The 15668-nt window shown below is 43.9% G+C and overlaps 1 protein-coding gene across 1 annotated transcript in view; it reads right to left on the bottom strand.

Annotated features, from left to right (window-relative positions):
* Nucleotides 1-11: 11 nt before the first annotated feature.
* Nucleotides 12-15668, bottom strand: part of hob (bridge-like lipid transfer protein family member hobbit) — a 134570-nt gene continuing 118913 nt past the window's right edge. Inside the window, exons 41-48 of the mRNA XM_075684476.1 lie at nucleotides 14778-14895; nucleotides 13789-14021; nucleotides 8761-8857; nucleotides 7443-7650; nucleotides 6653-6780; nucleotides 5175-5387; nucleotides 4594-4710; nucleotides 12-664 (exon numbers count right to left, since the gene is read on the bottom strand). Of these exons, the coding sequence (XP_075540591.1) occupies nucleotides 623-664; nucleotides 4594-4710; nucleotides 5175-5387; nucleotides 6653-6780; nucleotides 7443-7650; nucleotides 8761-8857; nucleotides 13789-14021; nucleotides 14778-14895 (1156 nt within the window). The 3' untranslated portion in view covers nucleotides 12-622. The remainder of the gene's footprint in view (nucleotides 665-4593; nucleotides 4711-5174; nucleotides 5388-6652; nucleotides 6781-7442; nucleotides 7651-8760; nucleotides 8858-13788; nucleotides 14022-14777; nucleotides 14896-15668) is intronic.

Here is a 15668-nt window from a genome sequence, read left to right as displayed (position 1 = left end):
TAGCATGCCAAACATGCCGTTATACATATCTTAGTGAATTTAGCTTCACGAAAGCACGTCCATACAAAGCTGACAACATATTCATTCATTAACCATCAACAAGAACAAGTTCTATGTACAGAATGCAGGATTGTCTATGTTCAAACTATATAGTATGCAGATTGCAGGGTAACTACGAGAAGTGGCTCTCGACATAAAGCAAAAGGAATGTTGGAAGTACAATAGCATATAGTTTACATTCTTAGCTGTGCAAATTTGGGCCCCACATGCAGCTTGCAGCAATTTTTGTCTGCACAAGATGGCCATGTATGGCAGGATCAGAAACAGTGAAGACCTGCTGCACTGCAAAGATTGAAGCGAACATATAGAAAGGAATAGCACAGACTTTAAAAATCACGTTATAAATAAATACTGTTAAAACATACAAACCATGTGGTTTTTGAATTACCAAATGTTCTCATAAAAGGTGCATTGGTCTGTCGTGTGCTATCAAATACAAAGTGAGCAGGTATCACATTGACGTATGTATGTATGTACACGTGGAATTGCACACCTCCAGTGTTGGCAGCTTAAGAACTATGCACGAAGCCCTTGTATGGATCAGCCAAGTGAATGGCCATGTTCATTTGAAGAATCCCCTCCTGGTACTTTTTTCTGGTCCACCCTGCATCAAAATAAATTCAGAGTGATTAAAGTGGCGCAGTAATCTCCCTAACCCTTTCCGTGCCATGGGCAAGTCTCTCGTCTGGGTTTTTTCTCCAACATATAAGCCAATGACAATTCTAGATTCTCCTAGCATTCACCGAGCGCTGCAGACGTGCGACGGTCATTTTATCATCTTGGTTTGAGTGTGTGTTTTTTTCCTTCCTTTTTTGTGTGGTGTTGTAAATCTGGAATTTGAAATCCCACAAGTAATGCCGGAAGAAGTAAAGAAAGCCTTGGGAGCTATGCAAAGGGGGAAGGCAGCTGGGGAGGATCAGGTAACAGCAGATTTGTTGAAGGATGGTGGGCAGATTGTTCTAGAAAAACTGGCCACCCTGTATACGCAATGCCTCATTACTTCGAGCGTACCGGAATCTTGGAAGAACGCTAACATAATCCTAATCCATAAGAAAGGGGACGCCAAAGACTTGAAAAATTATAGACCGATCAGCTTACTGTCCGGTGCCTACAAAGTATTTACTAAGGTAATCGCAAGTAGAATCAGGAACACCTTAGACTTCTCTCAACCAAAGGACCAGGCAGGATTCCGTAAAGGCTACTCAACAATAGACCATATTTACACTATCAATCAGGTGATAGAGAATTGTGCCGAATATAACCAACCCTTATATATAGCTTTCATTGATTACGAGAAAGCGTTTGATTCAGTCGAAACCTCAGCAGTCACGGAGGCATTACAGAATCAGGGTGTAGACGAGCCGTATGTAAAAATACTGAAAGATATCTATAGACTGTTTTTTTGTAGGCGCCGCCATATTGTGAACGCAGTGGCGCCGCCTATGAGCAGCGCCATACTGGCTTGGGTGAAAGCGGTCTTTTGCATGGCAGGTATACGCTCGGCGGTAGGTTCTGGCGTTTGTTTTCGCGGTCGTGCGGTCTGTTTAATATGACTTGCGTCTTCTACGTGGTAAACAGTTCTGTGAGACATGCTGAAGGCTAATGGCCGGAATTTCTGCTGGCGTTGAGGTGGACGGAACACGCAGCGCGATGTGTGCACGCATATTTGAGCCTACAGTCAGCCTCGGTGATCAATTGTGCATTTCTGAATGTTCCAATCACTAATATGACCTTATTGTAGTATTATTCTCTATTTCTTAGCTGCGGTTTAGGAGCCATGAAACATACGCGATGATCGTAACAGCGTCTGCTACGATAGGAGCTGCGATGTTATACTTTTAGAAGCGTTCAAACTGTTCGCTGCAGGTTACATTGCGTGACTACTTGGTTCGATGGATGAGGTTTCCGCCCCTGAATAAAATAGAATAAAATAGTGGCAAGTAATACCAGCATACCTTACAGTCTGAATTAAGCTTGTCCAGAAAAGAGACTGTTTACGAACTGCGCGAGCATCCTAAGCAGTGGTAGGTGCTGGAATACATATATATTTCTTCTATATACCGCATGGTCCAAGCATACGGCATCAGCGGTTATATATTTATAAACGTTGTGCGGCGTGATTATGCGAGGTTCTATTGCGGCGTTAGCACGTTTTCTCTTGCTTTTTTGAGAAAGAGGATGATAACCGAATTTTTTTTCGGTTGTGTTCGTTCTGTTCTCTACGACGCACTCACACGTATTACGGAAATTTTGTCCTCAAAAATAGGCATCGCATTCTTTTTATGCGATCCCTCTCATATATTATGGTTGTATGCAGGCCAAAAAGGCAATGCCGAAGCGCACAGCTTACATATGTATCGTGCCGGTTCATCGACCGCAGTGATCGCTGTGTTGAGCAGCGTCATCGGCCTCATGCAGGAAGGATAGCGTAGACATGCGGTAATTTGAAGCCTGCTTGACTTGAAATGCGCGAGGACGATGCTGGTGCATCACAAATATTTGATAGCGCCTGCCACTTAGATGTTTCGTGGTTGCCTTAGGTTGCCCGTGCACGAGCATGCGCTCTTACGTTTTAGTCCCTATGCCAAGCGATTAGATAATGAGCAGATTTACCATTTCATGCTAGTAATACAGACATGCCGTTTCTCTTCGTTGAATTAAAGCCGTTGAATGCAAAAGAGTTCACAACTCACAGACGCACCGCGGCTGACAATGCGCATCACGTGTTTTCGCCCCCAAGAGATATTTCCGCGTACTGTGGTTACCAATGCACTGAAAGGCTTCCCTGACGACCTTATATGAACGGACATGGCTTAAATTTCACAAAGTACCATCTAAAACATCTGCAAATCATTCCGCAGCACGCGACAGCAATACTTTCAAGCAGCGCCACGCTGGATCGCCCAAGCCAGAGAAGAGGAAAGGCTCTCCGCACGCCCTATCCTCCTCGCCCGATGAAACGGTCTATAGCGGCTCCACAGCCACCATAGTCCTTCATAAAGAAAGCAACAAAATACCAATAAAGAAAGGCGTCAGGCAGGGAGATACGATCTCTCCAATGCTATTCACAGCATGCTTAAAGAGATCCAGAGACCTGGATTGGGAAGAATTGGGGATAAGAGTTAATGGAGAATATCTTGGTAACTTGCGATTCGCTGATGATATTGCCTTGCTTAGTAACTCTGGACCAATTGCAATGCATGCTCACTGACCTGGAGAGGCAAAGCAGAAGGGTGGGTCTAAAAATTAATCTGCAGAAAACTAATGTTTAACAGTCTCGGAAGAGAACAGCAGTTTACGATAGGAAAAAAAGAAATGACACCTGCATTTTCCTTATAACATCGTGAAGCAGGGAGCAACAAGGTGACAAGCAGCAAAAGATGATGAGATGCCTTTAGTTTGTGACTAGCGAAGTTGCACTGTAACAGAAAATTAGCTTAGTTGAAAGGTAGATCATTAGCAAACATGGATGGCATAAAAGAGGTGTGTGCATACTTATATTCTGTTTGATAAAATGGCTTTGTAATGGCTAGGACTCAATGTGATTTTTATGTTTTAAAGTGGGATTAAATAAAGTATGAAGCAAAGGTCTATAAAGTATGAAGCAAAGGTGTAGAAGCACATGAACATCTTATAGCCTCAGTTGAAAATAGAATCTGATGGACATATTCTTCTGCAGTTCTTGAACTCCTTGGATTTGCCTGACTGAAACGAAATGGCTACTTCTTATGTTGTACTACGTCAATGCTCGAATCAATTGCAAATTAAATGCTATCCTTTCGGTAATTTCCAAACTGTAATTCGAATAATCCCTGTCATGCAGGAAGCAGCCAAGGCAAATTTTTTCACATTTAATTCATTGCTGAAAGGATACACCAAGTCTATAAGCATGCATGCTGACTGATGTTCAAAAGCCATAGGAAATGCCACTTGGGAGGGCTTTAGATTAACGAACACCTGGGGTCATTAAAATGGTCCACTTTTATAAAGAACATCCAGTTAATACTTGGCCACCAATTCAGCTGAATTATAGCATGAAGGCATGATGCACACCATTTTTTATCAGATATTGGTGTAATGCACCCTGTCAGTCATGTTTTTCTCTAAATAAAGTATAAGTGTTTCAGCTTATTGCCTTTATTACCAGCTAGGTAAAAATAGCATTTACCTGAGCTTACTGAGTCTACCTGAGCTTATGGAAAACACTTACACGGACATCAGAAGTGCAGATGCACATGTCTTCTTCCCTGCTGTCCATGTCAGTGTTTCTACCGGAAACTTTTTTTTGCTTACCAGCTAGATGTTCTCTTAACGGTGGACTATACTGTATGCGCACAATTTTGCATTCTGCCCCAATCAGAATGCAGCAACAGCAGCTTGGAACCAAACCCACAATCTCGTGCTTACCAGCACAAATGTCAGGCCACCGTGATGGGTAGACATGCACATGGATAACGCTAAAACTAGACCATAGGTGCCACCTGCAGTGTCATTAAAATACCTGCAAGTTGTGACCACAGTTTGCATACTAACCAGTAGCTTGGCACCCAGTAGCAGTCGTGCTTTGTCCTCTTCCTGTGGCTGGCTGGTATCGTCAAGTGTGCTGCCCTGTGCCTGGTGGCTCTTGATCTGTAGCTTCTGCTTAATGGCCTGTGAGATACAAAGGTTGGAACAGCATTTTAAAGCAGCACATGAAGCATGAGCCTGAAAGTAGAGGGAAAACAAATAGCCTTGGGCTGCCTTCATGCTGCTGTGCACTTCTCTAAAGCCTACTGCACAGCAATGAGTTATAGTCAGCCAGCAGTTGCAAATTGCACAACTGCTGCAGTTCACTACCAACAAGGTACAGACACACTATTGTAACTGAACTTGTACTACACAGTGATGCCTTAGTGGCGTAGAAATGTGCTAGGTGCTCCACAACAGTACTATTAACATTTCAGGTGTAAGTAGTTGGGAAATTAAAGCTAGGCTTTTTTTTTTTTTTTTTGCCAACATATATACAGATAATAAAAAAAATCTTGTAGTTGCAATCTGTTCCACCTCCTTTACATGCCTGGTGGTCCACTTAGCACTTCATTTGGCAATTCAAACTTGCCAACTATCTCACTCACCTGTGAGAGAAGCACCTTGCGTGCAGTGTTCTTGACCACCATGAGTAAGTCCAGCCAAGTGCAAGTGCGATTGTGCAACTCCAGTGTGGGAAGCACCAGTGAGCAGTCATGTAGGTCTTCCAAGTTTTTCTCTTTCTCACCCTTGTAGCTCAGGCGTAGTGGCACTTCAGGAACCTTCACGTACACAAACGTCTGGTTCTTCTCAGCACGCTCCTGCATACAGGGAAATTCCATGCTTGATGCATTTAAGAGGCCAATTCCTAAAGCCAACTAGATTTAAGTTTTACATTTAGCTCCTGTTCCACATTTTATGGCAGTAATATTTTTGCCCTTTACAGAAGCGGCAAAAATTTTCATGCCTATGCAAAGCTAGCAAGCTAGCAGTGAGGTGTTGAGAGAGTCTGGAATACATTTGTGTACAATGTCCTGGTATAAGGAAAAAATATTAAGACAGCCAAAGGGACCTTGGTGCATTGTCAAAGCAGCACTATAGTTTTATGGTTTGTGGTTACATTTGCTGGCGCCATCTGTTTGTTTTGAAGTCATTAATGACATGCACATGTTTCTCTGGAAACAATTTTTCTTTCTTTCTTTCTTGAGCAAGTAATCGTTAAATCACCACATGACTCAACATTTATTTTGAGTCTGAAAACATGGTTCAGAAGGAATGCTTTTAAATTTTTTTGTTTGTAGGTTTCAATTACCCACTTTTGTATGAAATCTTAGTTGGAAGAATTTTGCAAACGCTTGTACGTATATCGAAGCAATAAGAAAGTGTAACTGCAGGTACAAATTTTAAATTGAAAAGTTATGTGTTTAAATTAGCTTTTAATTTTTACTCAGACCACATGAGAGCGCTTTCATGCAACTGAAAAGCATGCGACTTCAATGGAGAGGTACAAACAAGTTAGCCAGAGCACACCCGCCGTGGTTGCTCAGTGGCTATGGTGTTGGGCTGCTGAGCACGAGGTCGCGGGATCGAATCCCGGCCTCGGTGGCCGCATTTTGATGGGGCGAAATGCGAAAACACCTGTGTACTTAGATTCAGGTGCACGTTAAAGAACCCCAGGTGGTCGAAATTTCCGGAGACCTGCACTACAGCGTGCCTCATAACCAGATAGTGGTTTTGGCACGCAAAACCACATAATTCAATTTAATTTTAGCCAGATTAACTAGCAAGGTAAATTTAACTTGGCTGCCCTTACAGATGTTTATCCTATAGTTACATAAATTTTCTGGTACCTTGAGAAATGTCAAGAACAATGTGTTGGCAATGCGAGCTGCACTTTTGCAATAGCCCGGCCTTTGTAGGCTACATGATGTATGTGTGGTACACAGTCAGAAAATGCTTCGTGTGATCTCTTTTGCACTTTGTATTAGTCTTAAAGCTTGTGCAATTTGGAACAGCAAGTAGCTAGGCAAAACAAAGTAAATAGCAAGACTGGCATCTCCAAAAAATTTGCGCTTGTTTTTCATACCTTCATTTTCTCAACATCGTCTCGGCTGGAGGATGCCAGACTAGGCTGCAACTTGCGGCCTCTCCTTGTGTGGCTTGGTGGAGGAGGTGCAGGCTTTGGCTCCTCATCAAGGTGGTCTTCAGACTTATCTGAAAAGGTGTTGCGAGGCGTGCTAGGACTAGAGGCTCATATAACTCCATCATGATACAAGGCATGAAAGACAAACGTTAACGAACGTCAGGCTTTTGAGTGAACACACAAGTGACAACTGAACAAATGTGAACAGCAGGCTACATTGTTTTTGAGCAGCCTAGCGAAAAGCAAAGGGCACAATGATGTGTGACCAGCTGTGATTTGTCCCAAGCTGTTTTCGTGACACATCCTAGTCGGTTGTACGTCGTTATGTTTTTGTCTTTCTGTTAGGCTGTGCAAAAACAATGTGCTCCACTGTTCACATTTCAATTGGTTGGTATAGTACATGAACAGGAGCCCTTGGAGCTGCTCGAAAAAATGTTCTGGTCGGAGCTTGTGCCAGTATCAGCACCACCCATGAGAGCATGTTTGGAGCAGCTCCACGCACTCATAGCAGAATATAAAGTTGAACGAATTGGTAGGCCTCCATGGTCAATCCATGCAAGATCCAAGTGCTACTCTTAAAGACTGGAAAGCACCACTAGTTTCCACAACAAATCTCCTGATGAGTGGATGCTCTTTCAACTCGCCTATGATGCGTGAAATGGCTGATGGAGTGCACTTAAAGCTCACGCATGTGCAGTTACACCAAGATGCATGCCTGGGTAAAAGCGTATACCTGCTGTGGCACGTGACGAGAAGAAAAAGCGCAGCATGCGGTGTGTGAAGGCATGGGTCAGGCCAATGGTAATGGGCACCAGGTTGACTTCAAGGTGCTCCTTGACCGAAATGCCCCCAACCGGTGCCCGCACTCGGCAAAAGATGCGCAGGGCTCGCTGACGTTCTAGCGGCACATGTGGTTGAAGTTCTGTGGGCTGCAGAACCTCCTGCACATTGCAGAGATGAGGGAAATGTCGCATCGCAAGGATGGTGGCACTTTGTGAAAGCCTCTCTCTGGCTTCTGAATTTAACCTTCATTGACGTTTCTGTTCAAGCTGCTAAGCATAAGACCTGTGAAAAGTTGGAAAGGAATCGAAGGTCTTTAGCACAGAATGGGTTCACACTGAGCCAATTGGTAAGCTTGCTGCCAACAAGTCTTTGGAAAAATTAGCATAACAGAAGCATACAGCCAAAACAGCACAGACACCCAACTAAGCAGCAAGCCATTTTTGATGGCACTAGTGCTCTTGCATCAGACTGAGCATAGCAAAGAAGATAATGTTCAGATTAGCTTATCTTAGAGAATCGGCCCTACTTTCTTTTTCTTTAAATTGCTAATGGAGAAGCACACTTTTTTTTTAATTTCATGATTGCTACTCACTAGCAAGAGAAATGTTAGTGGAAAGCATCAAAATACAACAAGCACTCATAGCTTAACAGTCAAGCATGGAACTGAGCAAAATAATGATGGCTGAATAAACATACACTCGCCAACTGAAAAAATTCGAAAGACAGATTGACGTTTCGGTGCCCAATATGGGTGCCTTACTCACAATGAACGAATGCATGATGGTCATTATTATATATGCGTCGGAAGACGTAATCCGCTTACGTACAACTCAGGGAGGGGTCCCCATGTCCGGTTTATTGTGTTAGTAGTAGATTGTATGCAGATGATTCAAGGAGCAATTGGGATGATAATTTTTTCTCTCTTTCGATGATAGAAGCCAAATGCCAGTTAATACTGTGTCCAGTCTTTTCGTGATGCTCTGCCAGGGCGCTAGAAACCGTGTGTCTTTTGGCTACATCATTGCGGTGCTGCTGTAGCCTTCTTTTAAAGTTCCCCATCTCGCCTATGTAGTCCGCCTGGCCAGTCGTGGATGTTTACACATGCTACACTTGATTATTTTTATAAACTAAGCTTCTTGTAAACTGATTCTTTTTTCAAACCCTGTAGTTCTAAACAAACAGAGAGCAAGCAATAAGGATTAACTGACCCATGAGGGGGAAAAAGACGTATTAATCAAATGACAACTGGATGTCTCATGTCATCTCACCTTGTAAACTTGGTTTGGCAGTAAATTCGTCACTTTGACGTTGCCCAGTTCCAGGAGGTGTTCAACAGAGTCATTGGACTTGGTCACGCGTGAGTAACTGGCCAGGCACCACAACAAAAATTGTGAGGACAAGTTAGGATTTCACTTTCCCAACGGCAAATATGAGGTAAAAAGCAATGCAAAAAAACAAATGCATATTTCATTCACACTTTGGAAGGTTAGAAATAACTACAGCAGAAAATTAAGTTATTAGAATGTCACACGGATGCTGCTGTGTTGCAATGGTAAATAAAACATTTACAGTAAAAAATTGTAACTTAAAAAGTTTGGCAATTGTGGCATCCGGTAAATACACAATTACCGAAGGTGTACACAGTAAATGCTTTTAAATATAAAAATATTGACTCGCAGCTGTTGTCTTCTGTGCTTGCTTTCTATAAGAATAAAGTGCCTATAAAAACTGCAGTGCTTCTGTCAAGGTTTTCTTAACTCACACCAAGTGGCACCCTCACACAAGAACAATTAGGAAAAGGATGGATAGGTGATCTAGTTGGTAATGCATTAAAATAAAAGCTTGCTAAAAACTCACAGGGTGTAGAAAAAGAGCACGTATGATGTATGTTTCTTTTTCAACGTCCTGTGTGTCTTTAGCACTCTAAGTTTTATTATAAAGCAATTAGGAGCTACACGCATGCACATCTTCAGCCTGTGCTGTCAAAAGCATAGACATGGCTCTAATGCTTGCTTGCTTACATTTTTATAGAAACCTAGACACCCATTGCACACCAAGCATTAATGGAAAAACAGTGGCTGCATAACGGTAGTCAAAATTTTATCTTTTTTAATAATAGATTAGTGCAATGTGCACTAAGGATGCTGTCAGAAACAAATTGGATTCATTCAGGAAGAAATTACACAAGCTCTTTATGATGACTTGCAATAGGAAGCATAAACTATTGCATTTACAGACGAACAAGATAAGAATTTTTTCTGAGGCATAGTACCAGAAAGCAGGCCATGAAGCTGCCGAAGGATCTAGGAGTAAGACAATGAGATGAACAGGGTAGTTGCAGGGGGTTTTGACTTCCAACTAATTGCACATAACATGAATAAATGTGCTGTTGAAGTTAGCTGGAGACCACAATCCCTCTTATGGAATGAAACACAGCTCATATCACTTATATCACAACCGTTTGTAGTCCACGATAAAATATAATGTGTAGAGAAGGATCGGAACGATATAGTAGGTCGCCTTCTCCAGCGCTTTCTAGTGGGTCGTCCTCTTCAACGCTTTTTGCTTGTGAATGCCACTCGTGCTGAGAGTCCGTGCCCTGTGCTAACTGTTGGGCCAAAATGCCAGTGATTAACAAACGCCTTTGCAAGTGGTAGAGGTTGCTTTGGCCTACAACATCAACCCTGGAACTTCCATCCAATACCTTACGCTCAACCATGCCTGAAGACACGTCCCAGCAAACACCTCCTACTCCATCCCAGCAAGTGCCCCTTCTCAGTTGCTCAGACAACCTTCCAACAGTCCACGGGCATCCCCTGTCAACCTAGTTATGAAGAAAGATGGTTCTGTGTAGTTTTGTGTGGACTACCACCGCCTGAACAAGATCATTCGCAAGGACGTCTACCCTCTCTCGTGCATATACGACAGAATTGACAGTCTACAAGGCGCAGAATTCTTTTCATCTCTAGATTTGCGCTCAGGGTATTGGCAAGTACCCATGGCAGATGTTGATCGGCCGAAGACAGCTTTTGTCACACCGGACGGCTTATACAAATGCGTAACATAATGCCTTTTGGACTTTGTAATGTGTCCACAACGTTTCAGTGCATGATGGACATAGTTCTGCGCAGCTTGAAGTGGCACATGTGCTTGTGCTATCTTGACAAAGTTGTTGTTTTTGCTCCTGACTTCCCCACGCACCTTCAATGGCTCTGGTCAGTTTTAATATGTTTAACAAATGCAGTGATTCAGCTAAACCTAGAGAAGTGCCGATATGCTGCTCGGCAGCTGACAACTCTAGGTTATGTTGTCTCCAAGGATGGAATTCTCCCTGATCCAGCCAAACTTCGGGCAGCTGCCGAATTCCCTAACCCTACATCTGTGGAAGACCTAGACCTGCGCAGTTTTGTTAGTCTGTATTCCTACTTTAGACGCTTCATCCAAAACTTCACCACCATCATATCACAGCTGACGAAGCTCCTTGGAAGCAGAGGACCCCTCACTTCGTGGTCATCAGAGTGCGACGAAGCATTCGCAATCCTGCGCTGTTTGCTGACATCACCTCCAATTTTGCGCCACTATGACCCGACGGCCCCTACAAAGGTGCACACCGATGCTAGCGGGGTTGGCCTCGGTGCAGTCCTTATGCAGCGCAAACACGGTTTTTCTGAATATGTTGTGGCTTATGGAAGTCGCACGCTTACGAAAGCCGAAAGTAACTACATCGTGACAGAAAAAGAATGGCCATCATCTGAGTTCTTAATAAGTTCCAGCCATATTTGTACGGCTGCCCATTTGATGTCAAGGGCCACCACGCACTTTGTTGGTTGTCATCACTGAAGGACTCCTCAGGCTGCCTTGCCCGTTGGGCACTTAGCCTGCAGGAGTACGACGTTTGCGTACTCTACCGCAGTGGCCACCAACACTTTGACACCGACCCCTCTCGTGCCCTCCCTTGCACGATGACAATGCCCGCTGCTCTGTATCCCAGCTTGCCATTTGTTCCACCGATCTTCACGCCATCGCTTCTGAACCGTGCGAGGACCACTAGATCACCTCGCTGATAGATTTATATTCTGATCCATCGGCACAACCAACCACTCGCGTGTTACATCGTCAAGCCCACCTTTTCGCCATTCGAAACAACTTACTCCACCAATGCAATTACACCACCGATGGCTGCCAGTGGTTGCTAGTAGTATCCCGCAGTTTGTATTTTGAAATATGCATGCCATTTCACTCTTACTCACAGGTTGCAGACTCGGGAGTATTCAAAACTTACCAGTGCATTCGAAAACGGTACTACTGGCGTGGGATGTACAGCTACGTCCAGAAGTTCGCTTGCTCGTGCCCTGATTGTCAGCGCTGCAAATTTTTACCGTGCCTTTCACCAGCCGGTCTGCAACTGTTATCTTGCCCTACCTGGCCTTTCGGGCATGTTGGCATTGATTTGTATGGGTGACTTCCCCCGACATCTGCTGGTAGTTGCTGGGCCATCGTGGCTGCTGACCAGCTCACGTGATATGCTGAAACTGCAGCTCTCCCAGCAGCTACAGCGTATGATGTTGCCTCCTTCCTCCTTCGCCGATTCATACTCCGTCATGGTCCACCACAGGAGTTGCTCAGCGATCGCGGATGTGTCCTCTTGTCGGAAGTCGTCGAAGCCATCCTCGAAGAGTGCCACGTTGGGCACCACACAACTACTGCTTACCATCCACAGACCAATGGCCTTACAGAATGCTTTAACCGTACGCTTGGCGACATGCTCATAATGTACGTAGGCTCTGACCACACATATTGGGATGCTATTCTGCCCATCACAACCTACGCCTACAATACCGCCACTCAGCGCACCACTGGCTGTTCACCCTTTTTTCTTATTGTACGGCCGGCACCCATCGCACACAATCGACACAATCCTTCCGTACAAGCCGGATGCATCTGAGTCTGCACCTATTTCAGCCACGGCCAGACATGCCCAAGAGTGTCACGATCTTGTGCAGGCCTTTACTTCAAATGACAAAGAGCACCAGAAGAGTGTTCGCAGTGACACCACTTCTGTGCCCACGTTCCTCCTCGGAGCACTTGTGGGGCTCTCGGTGCCTTCCACTGCACCTGTTCTCTTGCTAAAACTACTGCCCAAGTATGAAGGCCCCTAATGCGTCATCGAACGCACCTCTCCGGTCAACTACGAGATCAAGCCCCATCTTCAGACATGCGCCATCGTGGACGAGACTATGAGTGGGTACTCATAGTGAAAAGCTGTTAGGTTGCTGGGTGGCTCCCTTTCTGTTCCCGGGGGTAATTGTAGAGAAAAATTGAAACAGTATAATGGGTCATCCTCTCCAGGGCTTTCTAGTGGGTCATCCTCTTCAGTGTTTTTTGCTCGTGAATGCCGCTCGTGCTGAAAGTCCATGCCTTGCGCTAACGGTTGGTCCCCCCCAAATGCCGTTGACTAATAAACATCTTTGCAAATGCGATGTTTTCTGACTACTGCTTACCCTTCCACAGAACTCAATACATATATATGCACTTTGCTTATAGTGTAGCCATACAAGATGAAACACTGGTTATAAAGCAGCTGTCAGAATATCCCACAGACAAGCAGAGGAAGCAGATGCGTCCTTCCCTAGCAGCGGAGGAGGAGGACACATGAAGCAGACAAACAAGGAGCAGAACAAAAGAGTGAAAGAAAAAAAGAAAAAGAAACACTGTACTTGCCATGGTAGCAGCGCACTGCACATAAGTCACAAGGTAGAGCGCACTCTATGGAAGCAGAGCAGAAGCTGTGCAAGCACAGCTTCTGCTACGAGAAGCTGTAGGCCACATGAACTGCCCAACGGAGGAGGGGATGCTCTGCCTTGTCCGCTTATCAGCAGCGTCATCCCTGAACCAAGCTCCTCACCAAACATGCGCGCAGCGTCTCTGTTTGCCTTTTCAGTTTATGTGTGGAACGTAAATGCTTTCCTATTCTGCATCTTTTTCTGTGTTACTTCGTCCACTTCATGTGAAAACCGTCTGTAAAGGCCGGTTCTTGGGCGTTAACCTTTCAACATTTGCAAATTTAAAAGGATTGAAACATTCTGGTCACATGCATCGATTATCAGATACCTGCAGTTGCTTAGTCTACATGTTTTTGACGTGTTTGCAGACTTTAACAATTGTTGTTTCGATTATAGTGCAGTATCACTTATCATGCACATACATATTCACGACTTTGGTGACTTATAAGTGGTCAACGTTGTAAGCAGATCACTGTATGCAATTTTTCTGCGAAAAGGTGAAAGCATACTCACAGAAAGTTTGAGAGTACGAGATCAGCAATTCCAAGTTGTCCATCAACATCAGTAAGACGCCATCGAGCATGCTTGAAACAGACCTCGGCACGCCGCACCACTGTGACTTCCTGTCCAGGAGCGGCTGCCCGCTGCCGGCTTTTTAGTGCTGCTACCTGGGTCTCCCGGTAACAGCTCAGCATGAGTGCCAATTCCTCGCTTGATGAGTTCAGTTGCTCTTTGCACAGTCGTATCTGTACAATGAAGAAAGTGATTCAGTGCACTTTCTCAAAAAGGAGTGCCGCTGTGTAACTCAGTAAATGCACGTGTGTATCAAAGACAACTTCAATAACCAGTCATGCCACTTGTGTTGACATATTTTAGCACTGTCACAATGAAACAATGACACTAAAATAACTACAATATCCTCCATAAAGCAGTCTACTGGGTGTGTTAGCACTTGAAAATGAACACAAAGTAGTAGTATTATGCGTCATTTGGACAGTCAAACCGGTAGACTCAAAAGCCACAGTTTCAGTGTTTTGTAGCAAGATTTCCTACCAATGCTCTGTTAAACTATGTAATGAAATTTTCTATCATTGGCATACTGTGGTGAATTATGAAAGAAAATATTCTGCTAAATATAGTCTACTGTTTTCATTAACAATGCAAAACAGCACTGGAAATAGAATTTAGGCTGTTTCTTCACTTTTTACAATCATTTCTCTTCCTCTCTTTCTCCTCACACCTTGTGCGCCTGCAGACTTCTTACCAGAACAATATGCAAGATTATATATATTACACTGTACTCTTATGTTATTGCTGTCCTTTTGTCAATATTGTGATCGTAGTCATTGTCGCATATTGAATTCCACTGTTGATCCCTACTGTTCTCATTGCATTCCCCACCTTTCACCTTTATTCAATGAGCTGGTTCCAAAGCTACTGTTCTTAATTCTTCTTGGGGACACAATGCAAATTCAAAATTTCAAATTTCTATCAACACCAACCTCATCCTCTAAATGTGCCAGTTCAGTTGCTAGGTTGGTGCTGCCTGGGTCCTCGTTCAGGCTCCTCTGGACTTGATAGGCTTCCCTCTCCAGTTGCTTATGCATAGATAGCAGGGATCTGAAATAATGAAATGAAAAACGCCATGAGAAAGTTCTAACAGCAGCCTCAGACCAGATGTACACCTATTTGCCTTCTCCCCTAGTGCATGCATCCCCTCCATTACCCTTGCCTTGGCTCTGCATGGCTGCACATTTGCAGGCCACACGCCACATCTCAGAGGTAATTTGCGAAGGGAGAGCAGAGATGGCTGGTTGATGCACATTGTGTTCCCATGTGTCTAGTGTTGGTGCTCGCAGAATCTCAAGTTCCCATTACATGGTGTGAAGCATTCACTCACATTGTGACAGCGAGTGTTCATGGTCATCGAGTGAGGTCTGTTTATGTATGCCTGAGCACACGTGACACCAACAAAACTATGAACTTTACTTCGTAGTTCATATAGTTCATACTCGTAGTTCGTAGTTCGTAGTTCGTTGGTAGTTCGTATAGTTTGTAGTTCATACTCATTGCTTTAGGCATCAATGCTATGCCTTTAACTACAATATTTTTTTTTCAGGACAAATATTCGTATCTTTTTGTACTTTTGATGATGATGACGATGATTTATTGCATCCCATTTGAAGCGAGGCAGTGACAGATAGTCACCTAGCTTGCTTGAGTTAGTCAAGTACTTTGCTATACATGCTTTTCATTCTAGCATTTTTGTATACATCTCATTAATATTTTTTCTCTTGCTCAAAACTTCTTTATCTACCTTGTACCACTACCCATGCCTGTAAGGGATCCAGTTGTATCAATCTCTTCCTTGCCTTTTTTCCACCAATACTCTA

Source organism: Dermacentor variabilis, chromosome 3, assembly GCF_050947875.1.
Source record: "Dermacentor variabilis isolate Ectoservices chromosome 3, ASM5094787v1, whole genome shotgun sequence".
Classification (NCBI taxonomy): domain Eukaryota; kingdom Metazoa; phylum Arthropoda; class Arachnida; order Ixodida; family Ixodidae; genus Dermacentor; species Dermacentor variabilis.
Note: the sequence above shows the minus strand (reverse complement) of the source record. Positions and strands in the feature narration are given on the sequence as shown.